The sequence below is a fragment of the Salmo trutta genome, chromosome 5, assembly GCF_901001165.1.
Source record: "Salmo trutta chromosome 5, fSalTru1.1, whole genome shotgun sequence".
Taxonomy (NCBI): domain Eukaryota; kingdom Metazoa; phylum Chordata; class Actinopteri; order Salmoniformes; family Salmonidae; genus Salmo; species Salmo trutta.
Window position 1 is genome coordinate 11,145,178 of NC_042961.1, and position 18,425 is coordinate 11,163,602.

The window sequence follows — 18,425 nt, forward strand, 5'->3', positions numbered from 1 at the left end:
TAGCAATGATCCCAGCTGGGATGTTAAGTATGCAATCACACAGCTGGTGGCAGCAATCACACAGCTTTGGGCTATACAGTTTATTTACACACAGCTTTGGACTATACAGTTTATTTACACACAGCTTTGGACTATACAGTTTATTTACACACAGCTTTGGACTATACAGTTTATTTACACACAGCTTTGGGCTATACAGTTTATTTACACACAGCTTTGGCCTATACAGTTTATTTACACACAGCTTTGGACTACACAGTTTATTTACACACAGCTCTGGCCTATACAGTTTATTTACACACAGCTTTGGGCTATACAGTTTATTTACACACAGGTTGCCTCCTTGGCAGGGACATGTTTGAGACCCTCTCCTAGGAGAAGCTGAGGCTGGTATCTTGAGCCACGCCCTAAGCTACTTGGTAGTGAGGAGGCGTGAGCTGTGAGGAGAGTATGGCTTAATGGAAAGAAATGAGTGGTCCTCTCTAGCCACACCCCCCAGGGTCTGTCCCTCAACAAGCCTAAGTGAAATGGATGTGGCGGCTAGGAGGTAAATACCTCCCCTGCACCTAGCGTCCCCTCCAACCATCCATCTCCGTTACTCGGGCTTCAGGTTGAGCTCTAGGGCTTGTCTGTCAGCCCACTCCCCCATGTGTGAGGCCCTCATCTGGGGGAGGTGGGAGCAGGGTGGGAGCGGGTCCTCCATCCACTGGACATCCAGCCTAACTGAAATAGATGCCCAGTCAGTGACTCACCAGTGTCTGGATGTGGGCTGCCTACAGACCTATCTTAGAAGCTGGAGAATGCTGCTGTCCATTCCCTTGCTGGATCCATGCTCTGGTCTAACATTTTGCATATTGTCTGTGTGTGTATTTTAGGGGTCACAAAATCTATGTTTCATCTTTCAAAAAATGACTTTGAATTAATTACAAGGCAACAGCAAAACATAACAAGCTAAGTTTTAGCGGAACACAGGCGGGGTAATGTTCTCATAGAAACAGTGTGGTGTGTGGGAATCTCACGCACCACTTTGTCATGGGATTTGGGAGTGTTTATTGATTGACATGACTGACATTCTCCTTCCTTCCTCTCTCTCTGTGTAGGGTGTGCCCAAGCCTATAGCAGTGGAGCCATGTTGGGGGAGCAGGGCCGGCGTACTGACCGTCCTCATGTGTCTGCCCAGAGTCCCTTCAGGAATACCTCCTCCTGGCCAGTCTGGTAAGCACCCATCTCCTTTCACTGTCTGGCCTCTAGACCAGCCCTTCTCCCAGCTCTACCACATGCTTCCGGGACCACTATTTCCCTCTACCATTCCACATATACACTGAGTATACCAAACATAAGGAACATCTTCCGAATATTGAGTTGCACCCCCTTTTGCCCTCAGAACAGCCTGAATTTGTCGGGGTATGGATTCTACAAGGTGTCGAAAGCGTTCCACAGGGATGCTGGCCCATGTTCACTCCAATGCTTTCCACAGTTGTGTATAGTTGGCTGGATGTCCTTTTTTCAGGTGGTGGACCATTCCTGATACACACGGGAAACTGTTGAGCGTGAAAAACCCAGCAGCGTTACAGTTCTTGACACAAACGGGTGTGCCTGGCACCTACTACCATACAAAGGCACCTAAATCTTTTGTCTTGCCCATTCACCCTCTGAATGGCACACATACACAATCCATGTCTCAATTATCTCAAGGCTTAAAAATCCTTTAACCTGTCTCCTCCCCTTCATCTACACTGATATAAGTGGATTTAACAAGTGACATCAATAAGGGATCATATCTTTCACCTGGATTCACCTGGTCAGTCTATGTCATGGAAAGAACAGGTGTTCCTAATGTTTTGTCCACTCAGTGTAGAACATAAGAGAAAGAGAAAAAGTTTCATTTAGAAAATACTTCCTTCTACTATCTCTCTGTCTTTATCTCTGTCTCTCTCTGTCTCCCTGCCTTCTTGCTTCAACCCTCTCTCCTCACCTCCACCTTGCCCAGACAGCTGCTGACTGAAGCATGACAGCATAGAGAGGTGAAGACTCTCCTCTCCTCCCCCAACCTCCCTTACCTGTCCTCTTTCTCTGTTAGATCTCAGCCCCACCTCCCCTACAACCCAATCTCTGCCAGACTGTCTTTCTCTCCTTCAGGCAGTTACATTTGGAAACCTGTACCATCTGTGTTTGACGGACACAGATCTACCAGCTATTCGGGGCTTTGATTTGAGAGAGAGAAGGAAACTTGTTAGACCGGGAGGAATTAGAAGGCTGTTCCCTCCAATAGGTTTTCCAGCAGAGCCCAGATGACCTCCTGTTTCTCCTAAGAGGATACGTGATATTTCAGAGGTGCTAAATATGCCGCTGTGCTGTGGATAGATGAATAGGGAGATGACCATTTGAATGGCACATAGTGTCACAGAGATGAGCTAGGGACTGCTTTAGAACTTGTATCACTGACAGCACCCAGCTAAATATGTCTTTCCCTCTGTCACTCTTTCCCCTTCACACAAGCACACATTATCTCTCTCTCACTCACTCTATCACTCACTCACTCTATCACTTACTCACTCTATCACTCACTCACTCTATCACTCACTCTATCACTCACTCTATCACTCACTCACTCTATAACTCACTCACTCACACTATAACTCACTCACTCACTCACTCTCTCACTCACTCTATCACTCTCTCACTCACTCTATCACTCTCACTCACTCTATCACTCACTATCACTCACTCTCTCACTCACTCTATCACTCACTCTATAACTCACTCTATCACTCACTCACTCACTCACACTATAACTCTCTCACTCACTCTATCATTCTGTCACTCATTCAATCTATCACTCATTCACTCACTACATCTCTCACTCAGTCACTCACTATATCTCTCACTCAGTCACTATATCTCTCACTCAGTCACTCACTCTATCACTCACTCACACTATAACTCACTCACTCACTCACTCACACTATAACTCACTCACTCACTCAAACTATAACTCACTCACTCAAACTATAACTCACTCACTCTATCACTCACTCACTCATTCACTCACACTATCACTCACTCTATCATTCTATCACTCATTCACTCTATCACTCATTCACTCACTATATCTCTCACTCACTCTTCCTCTCTCTCTCTGCCTCTCGCTTTCTCTGTTTCTCAGTTTCTCTCTTTCTCACTTATTTTATTCTTATTTTATTCCTCTTCTTTTTCTCTCCTGTTTCCCCTGAAGCCCAGGTCTTTCTGAGAGAGTGCTGTCAGCTCATCATGCAGGTATAATAAACTAGCTGAAATACGAGCAGGTGTTAAAGTGACTGCAGCAGGAAGCCTGTAAAAGACGGTAGAAGTTAAGCACTTTGCAAGGCAGCAGGTTCTCATGCTGGGAAAAGCTGCTTATATTACATTTAGAGGAGCCTTAAAAGCCACCAGTACTGGGAAAATAGTAGCAGCTTATAAGTTCAGCCAGTAAGTGCAGGCTACGGTACTGGCTACTGCTGCTGGGTAAATGCATACTGTATAGTCAGTCCCTTGAGGATTTCAGAGTTTTTTTGTGATAGTTGCGGCCAAAGATGCTTGATTTTGATTTTGCTGCGGTAATTCTGACATTTTGCATGTCAATTTGCGATTTTTATCAAATTTTTCAAGAAATGTGGGACGAGTGAAAAGTTTGACGTGGGGCTTGATTAAACCATTTCATACAGTCAAAGTGTGGTGATTGATTAACTTTGCTAGCCCTCTTTTTGTAGTGCAGTGGTCGGACAGTTTTATGCGGTAATATTGGGGTGATTAAGAATTTGATATGCATATCACACATGGAACTATAGTAATGGAAGTGTCACTGCAGTAAGTCCTGAAGGAGTGCTGTGAAACCAGGAAGAGGGAGGGGATTGGAATGCCTCAGGGGCTTTATGGGACACTCGGGGTGGAAACTGGAAATGGCTATTTAGCTGGTCCCATCTGATGTGTGCAGACTGGTCAGGGATAGATGCCTACACCAGTTAGTATGTGAGTGCATGTGTGTGTGCCTGTGCGTTTGTGCATAGGTGTGTTTTTCAGTTTGTGTTTGAATGTGTCAGAGTGTCATGTGCCCAGGAACCATCACTCTCCTCCTCTGAATATTCAGACACATTTAAAAGAGCTAATATAGTCAGATGTTAACCCAGTAACATCCTGACTTCCTGACATAGCCCCGGTCTGGTTAATGTGGAGAGGATTATTCTGTGATGTAGAAAATAGTCAGAATTGTCACACTGTGTTACCACTTAGAAACATGTATAGTATGTATGATGATGCTGGACAATACAGTTTTGTGTAGAGTAGTTTTTCCCTGAGTACTACGCTTTCATGTGTGTGTCGCTGGAAGTTCTGGGAGGTATGTGAGAAAAGGGTCAGAGAAGATCAGAGAGATCGCTAGGAGTGCAAACGCACACTAACAGAGAGAGAGAAAGAGAATGGGTAGATAAAGTCCTCTCTGAATGAAACAGACTATTTCACCCTCCTTCCCTTGCTTTATTTTCTCTCTTCTCGCTCTCTTTTCCTCGCTCTCTCGCGCGCGCTCTTTCTCTCTTTCGCTTGCTCTTGCTCTCTCTCTCTCTCTGTCTCTCTCTGTCTCTCTCTGTCTCTCTCTCTCTCTCTCTCTCTCTCTCTCTCTCTCTCTCTCTCTCTCTCTCTCTCTCTCTCTCTCTCTCTCTCTCTCTCTCTCTCTGGAGAGGCCCTTCTAGGATCAGAGCTGTTCCACCATTGATCTGAGTGTGTGTGGAAGTGAAGTCACTTTGGGCGCACTCAGCCCGTTCCCAGCGCTCTCTGTGGACTCACTTCAAGAGGAATGTTTCATGAGCACAAGTTATTTTTACCTCTCTTTGTTTTTTAGTCTGCTCTCTCGTCGTTCCTTCCCCTAGTAGCGTCACCATTATCTGACCCCCTTCCTAGAAGCGGGGAAGAGGAATGTATACAATTGTTTGTGTAGTGAAAGGCATCCCCTGCATGCAGTCCTTGTTTTAATATTTAAAAGCGGCAGTTTCAAACTGAGTCTCCTCTCTCCATATGTGGTGGTTCAGAACTGATTTTGGGAAGTGTGTGGATGCTGGGGGTTTTGTGCTGGGTAGAGCAGCCCTATCTGGTCCAGTGCTCTAACACATTGTTCTGTAGTGCTGCTAACAGCAGAGCCGAGGCTCCCAGGATAGCACAGGAGGATAAAGGGTTCATCTTCATAGGAAAAGGCACATACTGACGATATCCATACAAAACACCAGGGAGGGAATGTCACCTTTCAACTGTAGTTTCTCCATCTGCTATAAGTAGTATATGTTTTTGTTGTATGGGTTGTTATCTGGTATAGACAATCTGCCTGCATGTACACAAACATACCCACAAACACCCTCCTCTCCACAGGCCTGTCTCTAAGTCCACTTCTCTAAGCCCTTGTCGAGGAGACCAGGAGCACCTCCAACACACACACACTCCCTTGCGCACACACACACACCTTTGTTATTCTGCCTAAGTCAGTGTAGGGGTGGCTCTATCCAGGCCTAATAATTCATTCAGACTAATAGTTGAGTGGGGAGTTATTGTAGGAATGTGATAACTCTGATTCCAATCTACTGGGACTAGCTGCTTAGTGAGGAATGCAGGGAAGTTGGTTTCAACATAAAGAAATGTCTGAGGAAGGGTGTGTACTTTTAAAAGTCAGGCTTCTCACACAGACTTACAGCTGGAGCTGGATTGGCACATGGATTAAATATCCGACAGACAGACATGCTCCAATTTGCTGAAGGGACAGAGACTGACAGATAGACAGATGGATGGGCATCTGTCTATCAGCCATCTACCTCTGTTTCCCTGCTACCTCTCATCCTTCCATCATGTCTACCTCTGTTTCCCTGCTACCTCTCATCCTTCCATCATGTCTACCTCTGTTTCCCTGCTACCTCTCATCCTTCCATCATGTCTACCTCTGTTTCCCTGCTACCTCTCATCCTTCCATCATGTCTACCTCTGTTTCCCTGCTACCTCTCATCCTTCCATCATGTCTACCTCTGTTTCCCTGCTACCTCTCATCCTTCCATCATGTCTACCTCTGTTTCCCTGCTACCTCTCATCCTTCCATCATGTCTACCTCTGTTTCCCTGCTACCTCTCATCCTTCCATCATGTCTACCTCTGTTTCCCTGCTACCTCTCATCCTTCCATCATGTCTACCTCTGTTTCCCTGCTACCTCTCATCCTTCCATCATCTCTACCTCTGTTTACCTGCTACCTCTCATCCTTCCATCATGTCTACCTCTGTTTCCCTGCTACCTCTCATCCTTCCATCATCTCTACCTCTGTTTCCCTGCTACCTCTCATCCTTCCATCATGTCTACCTCTGTTTCCCTGCTACCTCTCATCCTTCCATCATGTCTACCTCTGTTTCCCTGCTACCTCTCATCCTTCCATCATGTCTACCTCTGTTTCCCTGCTACCTCTCATCCTTCCATCATGTCTACCTCTGTTTCCCTGCTACCTCTCATCCTTCCATCATGTCTACCTCTGTTTCCCTGCTACCTCTCATCCTTCCATCATGTCTACCTCTGTTTCCCTGCTACCTCTCATCCTTCCATCATGTCTACCTCCTCCTCCATTGTTGTGGGTACCTAATGGATGAGAACTAGGTCAAGACAGGGAAGGAACCATCTGCCTGCCAGATACCAGCATGTTCTCAGGGGTTTAAACATAGTCTCCATACAAACACAGCAATCCCCTTCACATCAACGATAATCTGCCTATTCAGGAGGAGAGGTGGGCCAACCATGACAGAGAGAGTGGGAGAGATAGACAGAGAGAGAGAGAGCAGGATGGAGGTGTGAAGGAGATCTATTGAACAAGTGCGGTCTGAGGTAAGCGTCTGTGGTGGCGCCCTCATCACCCAGCGACTAGCGATTTGCATTTAGTTGTGGTTCCTGTAGAGACATGTCTTCCAGTCCCAGGTAACCCGCTGGTTGATAAATCCCTTGGCGTTCCCCAAGCCAGCGGAGGAAAATGAAGAAAAAACACAATCAGGGCCCAGTTATCTCTCCTGTTCTGCTCCATCTCTCTATCTCTCTCTCCGCCGTGCTGCCACCAATGTTGCCCCCGTTCCCCATCACAGCTTGGTGGTCTGGTGGCCTGGGCTTTTCCTGAGCGCATTAAACTAACGTGCTGCTGAGTGTGTCGAGGAAAGATTAAGCACACAAAATAAAGATATAAGTTAAACATTTTTCCTTAATCCCTTTTTTTTTTTTTTTTTGGAACGATTTCACCATTATTGGGAATGTAAGGGAATGCTAGTGTATGGTGTTCTGTTTTCAGGCAGAGTGTCTATGAACATCCAGCCTCTGGGCTCTCTTTCTCTCCCTGGCCTACAGTGCAGGCTGAGTCCACTACAGTGTTGTTCTGAGGGTACCAGAAGCATCACCTTGTCTCTGACCGTTCCCCCTGTGTGAGTGGAGAGCTGGTTGACAGTGATGTGGGAACCAGAGCAGATTGAGCCAGAGTGGATCCTCTGTAAACCTTTCATTGACTTCCAGTCTAAGATAATATCTGTCCTGAAATGTTTGGTGATGGGGTTTTAAAGGACTATTAATAAGTAGTTATTTAACATATGAAAAACAGTATGCATTAAATTCCGTTACTATAGGAACTGCCTTTGGGATGAAGCTAGCACATCTGGTCTACGTTGTCAACCACATTTTCCACGTTGTCAGGTGAAGATATCAACCTAGGACAAGGTTTTCACAAGGGTTCTCACTCTCCTGTTTGATTTAATTTTCTGTGCATTTGGGGTCCCTTCCTGTTCCGAAGCACTTTGTACATTAATGGTCCAGGAACCTCACCTGACAAAACAATCCCATTTATAGGTTTCATTAGTAGGGAGCGCCCTTCACCTCCACTCATCTGTATCCTGATTTGATTATGTTGTCCAATTAACCATTGGCTTTAAATAGTACTCTGTCATGACCAAAAAGCTATTTTGTAGTTAGCGTTCATCTTCGGTTGAGTTGCCTCAACTGGCATCTAGAAAGACAACTTTTTCATGAAATGTTTTTAGTTATTGATTAAAAAAATATTTTATTTTTTATTTAAGTGTGTAAAGTTAGTCTTTCAAGGGTTACACATGGTGGTGGTTTCTATCCAAGAGTAGTGATGCCTTTGAATCTCGTGGTTTTCAAGGTCAGACATGCAGTGTTACATGTAGTGATTGCTATAGAAAAGTGTCAGGTAACTGTGTTGGAAGGATCTAGTTGGGATTTGGAGTGAAGGGGCTGACAGGTAATCTGGTCTGGGATGGTTCCACCGACAAGACACGTCAGACTGTAGACTAGAGTGTCGGCCCAGGCTCTTTTCTCTCCTCCACCCCCGTCTTCATCCCTCCATCCATCCCAGTTTAAGTCGTACATCTTGTTTTATAATCAATGCTGAAGGCCTGCCTTCTGTCCGTGGCAGCGGGCAGCAAAAGACGGTGGGAAAGGGCATTGAAGCGATTTTTGCGATGAAGGGCGCACTGTGGCTGGACCAGACACACACACACACACACACACACACACACACACACACACACACATATATACACACACACACAATTGGTTTTCCCTCTGCAATAACCCAGGAATCACTGGTGTGTGAAATGCTTAAGCATGTTGTGTCCAAATTGGTGAGCTTTTCCTTGTTTTTCTGTTACATTTTTTGGCTGCATACAAGAAGATTTAGTCCCTGTCCTAATGAGTATACTAGTCAAGCCTACCGCTGTACAGAGGGCAAGCCATGCTGAAAATCCATATGAATTACAGCATGCCAACAGAACACAGGAACATCTGCTGTCATTGTGTTCTCTACTTTTCTGCCTTTTGGAGAAAATAGCTGACCAATCAGATTGTTGTATTGAGAGAAATAACAGCCCAGAGCAGCCCAGAGGGGTGTAGAGCTATGCTTCAGTGACCTGTAGGCCGTCGTTGCATCCTGCTGAACTCTGATATGTGAGGGCTTGGACTAGAGTTGGGGAAGTGGTGCTAGGGAGTTGGGAATGGGTTTAAGCCGGCGGGAGGCAGTGAGCTCATTACTGGTCACTGTGTTTTACCTGCCACGCTGCTGAGTCTGTTTACTTTGAAGCTCACCTTACTTTTTCTGTCTCCCTCCCTCCTCCCTGTAGGCATTGCCATCGCCAGTGCCCTGATCGACACCTCACAGCAGAAACCTGGAGACTTCAGAGACAAGTACCATGGCCTGAAGAACCGCAAACCGCACGCAGTAACGCATCAGGGGACCTGTGTTTGAACCGCCTGACCAAAAGGGGAGCCTGAATACACCTGAAAGGACCGCAAACGCCTCTGTTTTCTGACAAGTTGTTGCTCTCTTTTTACCCGTCTCTCAACAGCACGGCGTGCTGAAGTGAACCTGATGATAACGGAAGCCCTTTATTGTGACGTTGAGTGTCCGCTACGTGTGCCTCCTCACCTCCACACTCTGTAATGGAGTTTATCCAGAGTGACTTGTCTGCTCCCTGGTTGGGTCTCTGCCCAGCCCAGCTGGGGGCTTCTGCACATCCCATTGGCTCTCAGCCAGGAAGTTTGTAGTCTGCACTTCCTCCCTGTGGATACATCTCCTTAAGAGTTTAGGAGGAGCAGGTCGCCACTTGAGGTTTGACTGTCATGTGACGTGAGTCTGAAAGAACAATGCCAAGGGCCTCTTGCTGGTGAGATATGTGCTCATTTTGATACAAAGACATTAGAGAGAAAAAAGCTCCCTCGTGTTTTCTGTTGTGTTTTCTTTTAATGTATGGTCTGCCCAAATTCAATCCATGCTAAATAAACAGAGCAGCCTATGGGTCTAGAATAACTTGACTTGACTATATGATGGCCTCACTCTGAGTTAGAATATCCTGTGCTGAAAGACGGTTCTGCACTGAGTTCCTCACAGTATGCACCAAGAGCCTTGACTTAGCCTACCAGCAGTAGAGTATGTCACGGGCCAATGAAGAAGTTGGATGCAAAGAACAGCAAAAAAAGAAAGAAAACTTGTATATCAGAAATGAAACCTGCCTGTGTTTATTATGTTAAGGTCATTGTCAAAGCGCAATGGCATAACATGTATTCTGGCATTCAAATGCATGTCCTTTCCATGTTTCATAGCTGTGATGTTTCAACATATTTCTCATTATCCGTCAACACATATCCTTTATACATATCAAGGTTTATTTAATTATAGATTTAGAATATAAAATACTATTTTAATTACTACTCATATTGTTTTATTTTTGCCATCTTTTATTGTGAATGATTGTGTTTCTAATGAAATGATGAAGACAATACGATCATAAAAGGTACTTAGTTCTAATGTTTTCTTGTACAGTATGTTAATAATAAAAAATAATAAAAAAAATAATATTAATTTAACCTCATCCAGGACCATTAATTTGTTTTACACACTTACTCAGCTTCAATCATGCAACTCGATTCAGCCTATAACATTCTCAGGCCCTGTTCCAAATTGCTACATTCATTTCCTTTCCTACTCTCTGGGATTACTTCAAGGAAGAGAGGAAGGAAGCATGAATTTTTTCTAAGTATTGGAAGATAACCTCAGTCAGGGTGTGGGTCCTGTGGGTCCTTCATCCCACAGTATCATATGAAGAAATCTTTTTTTGTTTCCATTTTTAGATTTATTTTACTTATTTTTGGCATTTGGACAGTTTGACTGTTTTCTCTGTATCACTTTGAAGTTCATTGTGTTTACACTTTTATCCGAAGCATCCCATGTTCTGTCGCATTTTGTTCTGTCTTGTAAATCATTGTAAACGTAACCTAATAAATGGTTTACGCTTTTAAATGTACATAAGAAATGTATAAATGTGAGAAATCTGATGTTTTCCGTTTAGGTGAACACTACATGTAATGTATCTTACACCGATCTGTTGAAATGTGTATGAATGAAGAGCTGCTCACCTCATTATTTTCTTCATATGGGCATATTGTGTAAAGTTACAAATAAACATTTTGATGCTTCTTCATACTGTAATTTAGAAATCGTTCCTTCGTATTTTGTTGCCTCAAGTCTCAAGCTTTATTGATTTGATGCTCAGGATGTCAATATGATTGATTTACAAGCATAGAGTCCATAAAGAAACTGACATCGGACACCTTGATAGTTCCACCTGAATGATGTCTTGGTTTGATCGCTCAGTTGAAGAACGTGTGTTGATTTTGAATGGTTCTTAAGACTGGTTATATTTCCTCAAACACTTACATTGAATGTCTAATGTTTGTGTGCTTGAATAGTCAGCGAATTATGAAGACATTTCAATGGGCATGGGGACTGTAGATCTCAAAGATTTGAGGTAGTGTTTAAGGTAGCAGTGCACCACCCAATGAGATGCTGTCAATACATGCTGTCTTCTCCATTAGGGAGAGTTTGAAATGTACTGTGTGGCGGGGGCTTTAAAAATATTTACACTGTTCACACATAAGCCAGCTTTTGACATTCTTTTTAAATGTGGTTAAGGTTGGTATGTTGGTATGGCTTTGAGTTGCTGTGGTAGATTGTTCCACTCAACAGTATATAAAAATGTGTTATCAGATACTCTTATATTTCAAGCAGTGAATATTAGAATCTCTGGCTATGGTATGCTGCTGATGGACATCTCTAACAAATGAACAATTGTAAAATAGGTACCTGGCTGCCGAGTCCGTGATAATTCTGTGGACCAGACAAAGTTGAAATAATACTTTTATTTTTTTCCCCAGATAACCAGACGCTATCTATATGGTTTTTACAATAGATTAAACATGTCACAGATAGGGTTGCAAAGGGTCGGAAACTTTCCGCTAAATTCCCGGAATTTTTCCCAAAATTTTCCATGGGAAGTTAAGCTCGGGAATTTGGGGAATTTTGCTTAAATTCATCAAAATTAACTTATAACAGCGAATTTTTTTGTGGGATACACTTAAGGCAATTCTAGGTCTTGTGGCATATTTTGATTAAACTATCCCCAATTCAATGGAATTTCAACCCTCTGTATGTACAGTGCATTCTTTCATCACATGTACAGCTGATTCTCAAGATCTTGCACACTAATGAGATGCTATTGAGCCCACACCACTACACTGTCTGAGAGAAGGACTACATGCTTTCTGGTAAGTTTTGATTACAGTACTGGGTGGGGTAACTATATCTTATATGACATACATTATTTTTTGTTAAATGGTATTTAGTAGCCTACAGCAAAGTGTGTTTAAATCATTTCTAACTTGTCAACAATTTCTGCTAGTTAGTTTTTGCTACCATGTGGGTTTTAGCTTACTGAAGAGTGTTAATTCATCTGTTTCCATACATGTTTCATTTTAAAACATTTATCTTACAAAGGAGTTGTTTAATTTAACTGCTTAACTATTTATCTGTACATGGAATTGTATTTGTTTTTTTTACTACATTTTTTCTAATCTTTAACAGGAAAATGCCATGGGCACTATTTGATGTGTGGAGACATTTCACTGCAGCTAATGTAGAAGGAAAAGCTGTGTACATTTGCAAATACTGTGCCAAGCATATGTGAAGAATGCAACAAAGATGCAGAATCATCTGGCCAAGTGCATAAAGTTCCCTCAGAGCTCACAACAAGCAACCTCTGACAAAAGTCCCTCTACATCTATTTGAGGTGAAAAGGATGAATCAGACACCTTATCGATAGCAACAGCTCACGGTCCTCCTGGAATCAGAAGATTTTTTGACTCAATGGAGGAACGTAGTCAGAGAAATGCTGATGAATGTTTTGCTCGAGCTGTGTATGCAACTGATTCACCTCTGATGCTCACAGGCAATGTGTAATGGAAGAGATTTCTGAATGTTCTTTGCCCAGCATACACCCCTCCAACCAGACATGCTTTATCTACTCTTTTTCTGGATGCAGAGTTCAACAGAGGTCAAGTGAAGGTCAAGCAAATCATAGAGAAAGCAGACTGTATTGCAATCATCTCTGATGGGTGGTCGAATGTTCGTGGGCAAGGAATAATTAACTACATCATCTCCACCCCTCAACCAGTATTCTACAAGAGTACAGACACAAGGGACAACAGACACACTGGTCTCTACATTGCAGATGAGCTGAAGGCAGTCATCAATGACCTTTGACCACAGGAGGTATTTGCACTGGTGACAGACAATGCTGTGAAGGTGAAGGCTGCTTGGTCTGTGGAGGAGTCCTACCCTTACATCACACCCATTGGCTGTGCTGCTCATGCATTGAATCTGCTCCTCAAGGACATCATGGCACTGAAAACAATGGATACACTCTACAAGAGAGCCAAGGAAATGGTTAGGTATGTGAAGCGTCATCAAGTTATAGCAGCAATCTATCTCACCAAGCAAAGTGAGAAGAATAAGAGCATCACATTAAAGCTGCCCAGCAACACCCGTTGGGGTGATGTTGTCATCATGTTTGACAGTCTCCTGAAGGGGATGGAGTCTCTCCAAGAAATGGCCATATCACAGTCTGCCGATATGGACAGCCCCATCAAGAGGATCCTCCTGGATGATGTATTTTGGGAGAGAGTGGTAAGCAGCCTGAAACTACTGAAACCTATAACAGTAGCCATTACACGGATTGAGGGAGACAATGCCATCCTGTCTGATGTTCAGACTCTGCTTGCAGATGTAAGAGAAGAAATCCATACTGCCCTTCCCACTTCACTGTTGCTCCAAGCAGAGGAAACTGCAGTTCTGAAATTCATAATAAAGCATGAAGGCTTCTGCCTGAAGCCCATACACGCCACAGCGTACGTGTTGGACCCCAAGTATGCTGGCAAGAGCATCCTGTCTGGTGCAGAGATCAACAAGGCCTATGGTGTCATCACTACCATGTCTCGCCACCTTGGCCTGGATGAGGGCAAGGTTCTTGGCAGTCTGGTGAAGTACACTTCCAAGCAAGGGCTTTGGGATGGAGATGCAATATGGCAGTCGTGCCAACATATCTCATCAGCCACCTGGTGGAAGGGACTTTTTGGATCTGAGGCTCTTTCCCCTGTTGCCTCCATCATCCTCCAAATCCCACCAACATCAGCCACCTCAGAGCGCAACTGGTCCTTGTTTGGGAACACACACACCAATACACACAATAGGCTGACCAATACAAGGGTTGAAAAATTGGTGGCTATTCGTGCAAATTTCTGGCTTTTTGAGCCTGACAATGAGCCATCCTCAACAAGGTTGGAAAGTGACAGTGAAGATGAGGCCTCAGAGTCTGATGTTCAAGAGGTGGACATTGAGGATGTCCACGGAGAAGACATGGAGCCTGAGAGCAAGACAACCAAAACTTTAGTTTCTAGACTATCATTTTACAGATGTATGTTGAAAATGTTTTTGGGAGATGCGATGGATCATTGGGGATCATTCAATATTCCCTTTCTTTTGTTGGTCAGTGAAAACATCCAATGTGAAGAGTCAACTCATTTAATTAAAGGTCAATTCGTAAATATTTTTTTTAATTTATATTGGAAGGATTTAATCATTTGCAATTATGTCTACTTATGATAAGGTAAAATGTTTCTGTCTCCATATGTTATGGTAATTTATCCAATGCAAAAAAATCTACATTTTAGTGGTATTAATATTAATTTGCATATATTTACGTTAATTCCCATTAATTCCCACATATTCCCGTTAATTCCAACAGAAAGTTTCCACCTCAGAATATTCCCCAAAATGTGCAACCCTAGTCACAGGTAATGTTTTGAAAATGTTACAAACAAAATGGCAACTTGACCTATATCTGGGCCAACTGGCATGACAATGTAACGCGGGTCGTTTAAAGGGGACCAAGGCGCAGTGTGTAGAGTGCTCATATTTACTTTTAATGAATATACTTGTTAACAAAACCACCGACAACAGTTCCGTCAGGTGACATACACTAAACAGAAAACAACTACCCACAAAACCCAGGAAGAAAAAACCCTACTTAAATATGATCTCTAATCAGAGGCAACGAGGATCAGCTGCCTCCAATTAGAGATCAACCCAAACAATCCCAACATAGAAATAGAAAAACTAGAACTTAGAAATAGAAAACATAGAACAACCCAAAACACCCCCTGTCACGCCCTGACCTACTCTACTATAGAAAATGACATCTTACTAGGGTCAGGACGTGAGACAAGCACAAATGAAAAGTTTAAAGTGTACTGTAACAATGACAGTTCAGTGGCATCTGCTTAAAATGCTCGACCTCCAGGTGAGTATGAGGGGGGGATTTAAGTAGAATTGTTACAAGCTTGTTTTGGCTGGTCTGTAGCTTATTCTTTAGATGCTTGGGGCTGCTGGTGAACCATGATGTGCAGGCATAATCAAAGTGAGACTGGACTAGCACACTTGCCAGCATCTGAAGGGTGTCTATAGCTAGGTTTCCTTCAGGGTGTCTATAGCTAGGTTTTCATCAGTGTCTACAGCTAGGTTTCCATCAGTGTGTCTATAGCTAGGTTTTCATCAGTGTGTCAATAGCTAGGTTTCCATCAGTGTCAATATCTAGGTTTCCATCAGGGTGTCTATAGCTCGGTTTCCTTCAGGGTGTCTATAGCTACGTTTCCTTCAGGGTGTCTATAGCTAGGTTTCCGTCCGGGTGTCTATAGCTAGGTTTCCTTCAGGGTGTCTATAGCTCGGTTTCCTTCAGGGTGTCTATAGCTCGGTTTCCTTCAGGGTGTCTATAGCTAGGTTTCCTTCAGGGTGTCTATAGCTCGGTTTCCTTCAGGGTGTCTATAGCTAGGTTCCCTTCAGGGTGTCTATAGCTAGGTTTCCGTCAGGGTGTCTATAGCTCGGTTTCCTTCAGGGTGTCTATAGCTAGGTGTCCATCCACCTGTTGATAGATTTTCATGCAAATATTCTAAAATTCGCATAAAAACAATATGCACAATTTCCCATCATAGTTGTGTTTCCATCAAATTGACTTGTTGAGGATAAAAGTCTGCGCGTAAATACGCAGTGCAGATATAAATAACTTTGGTGGAGAAATACCCATGTACCGAATAAAAGATACAAGTTAAATGGGTTTCCATTGCATTTTCAACTCTAGGTCTACTGATGGTTTTGTCACAGGAAATGTTGCATAGGTATAGCTAATGTGTCCACACTGGTACTGGCACCTGCGCTCTAGCCAACAGCTCACAAATACAGTGCAGGTATAGCCAACTACATGATGATATTATTATGGACAAAAGTGCAATACTTTTTAAAATTTGTAATATGGCGACCAAGCACCTATCATCATGTCACCAGAATAAGACCCTCAATATTTATTGGAAAGTATTATCAAGCTCATCACCTTGCACTTTCACCACCCCGTGAAGTTCATCATAACTTATTTTATAAGAGCCCTAAAAAACTGTATGCTTTCCTGAGTCATAGTGGAAGGACCACACAACATATCATCGTGTGACTCCAAATTTACTTCGATATGATGGTTATTAAATAAATATTTGTAAAGGCGTTTCCACCACCATTTGTCGCGTGATTAATTTTACCGTCACAAAAAGATCCAACTTTTTCTAGCGTGTTTAGTTTTGTCGACATTTGAAATGTTAACTGACAAATGTTCTGTTTCCATCAGGTCTGTCATGACATTTTTTATCCAACTTTACTCCCATAAAAAGGTTGGATGGAAACTTGGTTAATGTCAAGCCATTTTGAGAATGCTGGAATTCTATTTTTTAATCCCCTCGTGGGCCGAATGTATGACACCCCTGCTTTAAATGGACCGTGACCGGTCGAACACTCACCTCATTGTGAAGACTCGGGGTCAACCGACCCACGTTCACATGATTGATCCCACACCCAGAACTCAATCTTTACATCATTACACCATTATGTTCCAATTGCGCTGGGTAATTTCCACTCTGTAAATGACTAAGCAGGGCCGGCCCTCTTACAAAGCACATGGTTGTCCCCTGGACCCCCATAGCCTCAGAAGAATGGTTCTGTGTTCTATCCCATACAAATCTGACCAGTTTTACTTCATTCTCTTCACCATAACAAAAAGAGGCCTTCTCCTCACATCAGACCAAGAACAAAGAGAAAAGGAAAAAATGGAATATAATGACAGAAATTAGTATCTGATTAGATTGGGAAGAGTGATGGGAAAGTCTGGGTCTTTCGGTAACACTTTATTTGGATATTCCATCTGTAGATGCTCTACAGACTATCAGTAACATTTCAACTAGCTATCTACTAACCCTATCCCTAACCTTAACCCTAAACTTAACCCTTACCCTAACCCTAACCGTAACCTTAGCATGCAGTTGCTTATCAACAGGTAGTTTGTAAATAGTCTGACCATCTGATGAGCATCTATAGATGGACTATCCAAATAAAGGGTGACCAAACTGAGTAGTGTTACTGGTTCATGCCGTTGGACAGGGTTTCATCTGAATCAATTAGTAATACATTTTCCCATAAGAGCTACCATGCATGACAATAACATTGGTATTTGGTACTTTATTAGTATCCCTATTAGCTGTTGCTAAAACAGCAGCTACTCTTCCTGGGGTCCACACAAAACATTGAACATGACCTAATACAGAACATTAATAGACAAGAACAGCTCAAGGACAGAACTACATCAATACATTTTTTTTTTTACATTGTTATGTGAACTGTGGAATACAAGTTCATTTGTGAGCAAGATTCATCCAGGTCAGTATATCTTTACAATATAATTTAAAGGGACATACAGTACGATTGTAAACTAGCCTCATAATTAGGGATGATAAAACAGTGGAATAATTACAGCCTTAACATTTATTAGTATTCATAAACCATTTGTCCACATGCCGTTAACTGCCCGTGGGGGTTTCAGTGAGATACAGCAACCCACATGTGACATTTTTTTTATAGTTGTGAATTAATGCCCGTGTAAGGTGACTTGAAGTGTTTGATGCTCCCATGACGTCTTTTCAGTTTTTAAAACCTATTAATGTCACGACTTCTTCCTAAGTCGATGCCTCTCCTTGTTCGGGCGGTGTTCAGCGGTCGACGTCGACGGTATTTTAGCCATCGCCGATCCATTTTTCATTTTCCATTTGTTTTATCTTGTTTTCCCACACACCTGGTTTTCATTTCCCTCATTATGTGTTGTGTATTTAACCCTCTGTTCCCCCCATGTCTTTGTGTGGTATTGTTTATTGTAAGTGCATGTGCACATGTGTTTTACTGGTGCGTGTCGGGTTATTGTGCCCATATGTTGTATTTTCTTATGCCGTTGGTTTTACTATTAAACTGCTCCGGCTATTTACCAAGTTCTGCTCTCCTGCGTCTGACTTCCCTGCCACCAGTGCTCTCCTGCGTCTGACTTCCCTGCCACCAGTGCTCTCCTGCGTCTGACTTCCCTGCCACCTTCCCTGCCACCACCCTACTCACCCCTTACAATTAAGTAGT

The 18,425-nt window shown here is 43.1% G+C and overlaps 1 protein-coding gene across 2 annotated transcripts in view; it reads left to right on the plus strand.

Annotated features, from left to right (window-relative positions):
• LOC115193654 (attractin-like protein 1) overlaps positions 1-11,032 on the plus strand; it is a 341,916-nt gene extending 330,884 nt beyond the window's left edge. For both annotated transcript variants that reach the window (XM_029752515.1, XM_029752516.1), the window contains 2 exons: positions 1,101-1,215; positions 9,166-11,032. In XM_029752515.1, coding sequence (XP_029608375.1) covers positions 1,101-1,215; positions 9,166-9,290 — 240 coding nt within the window. In that variant the 3' untranslated portion in view covers positions 9,291-11,032. The remainder of the gene's footprint in view (positions 1-1,100; positions 1,216-9,165) is intronic.
• Positions 11,033-18,425: the final 7,393 nt, after the last annotated feature.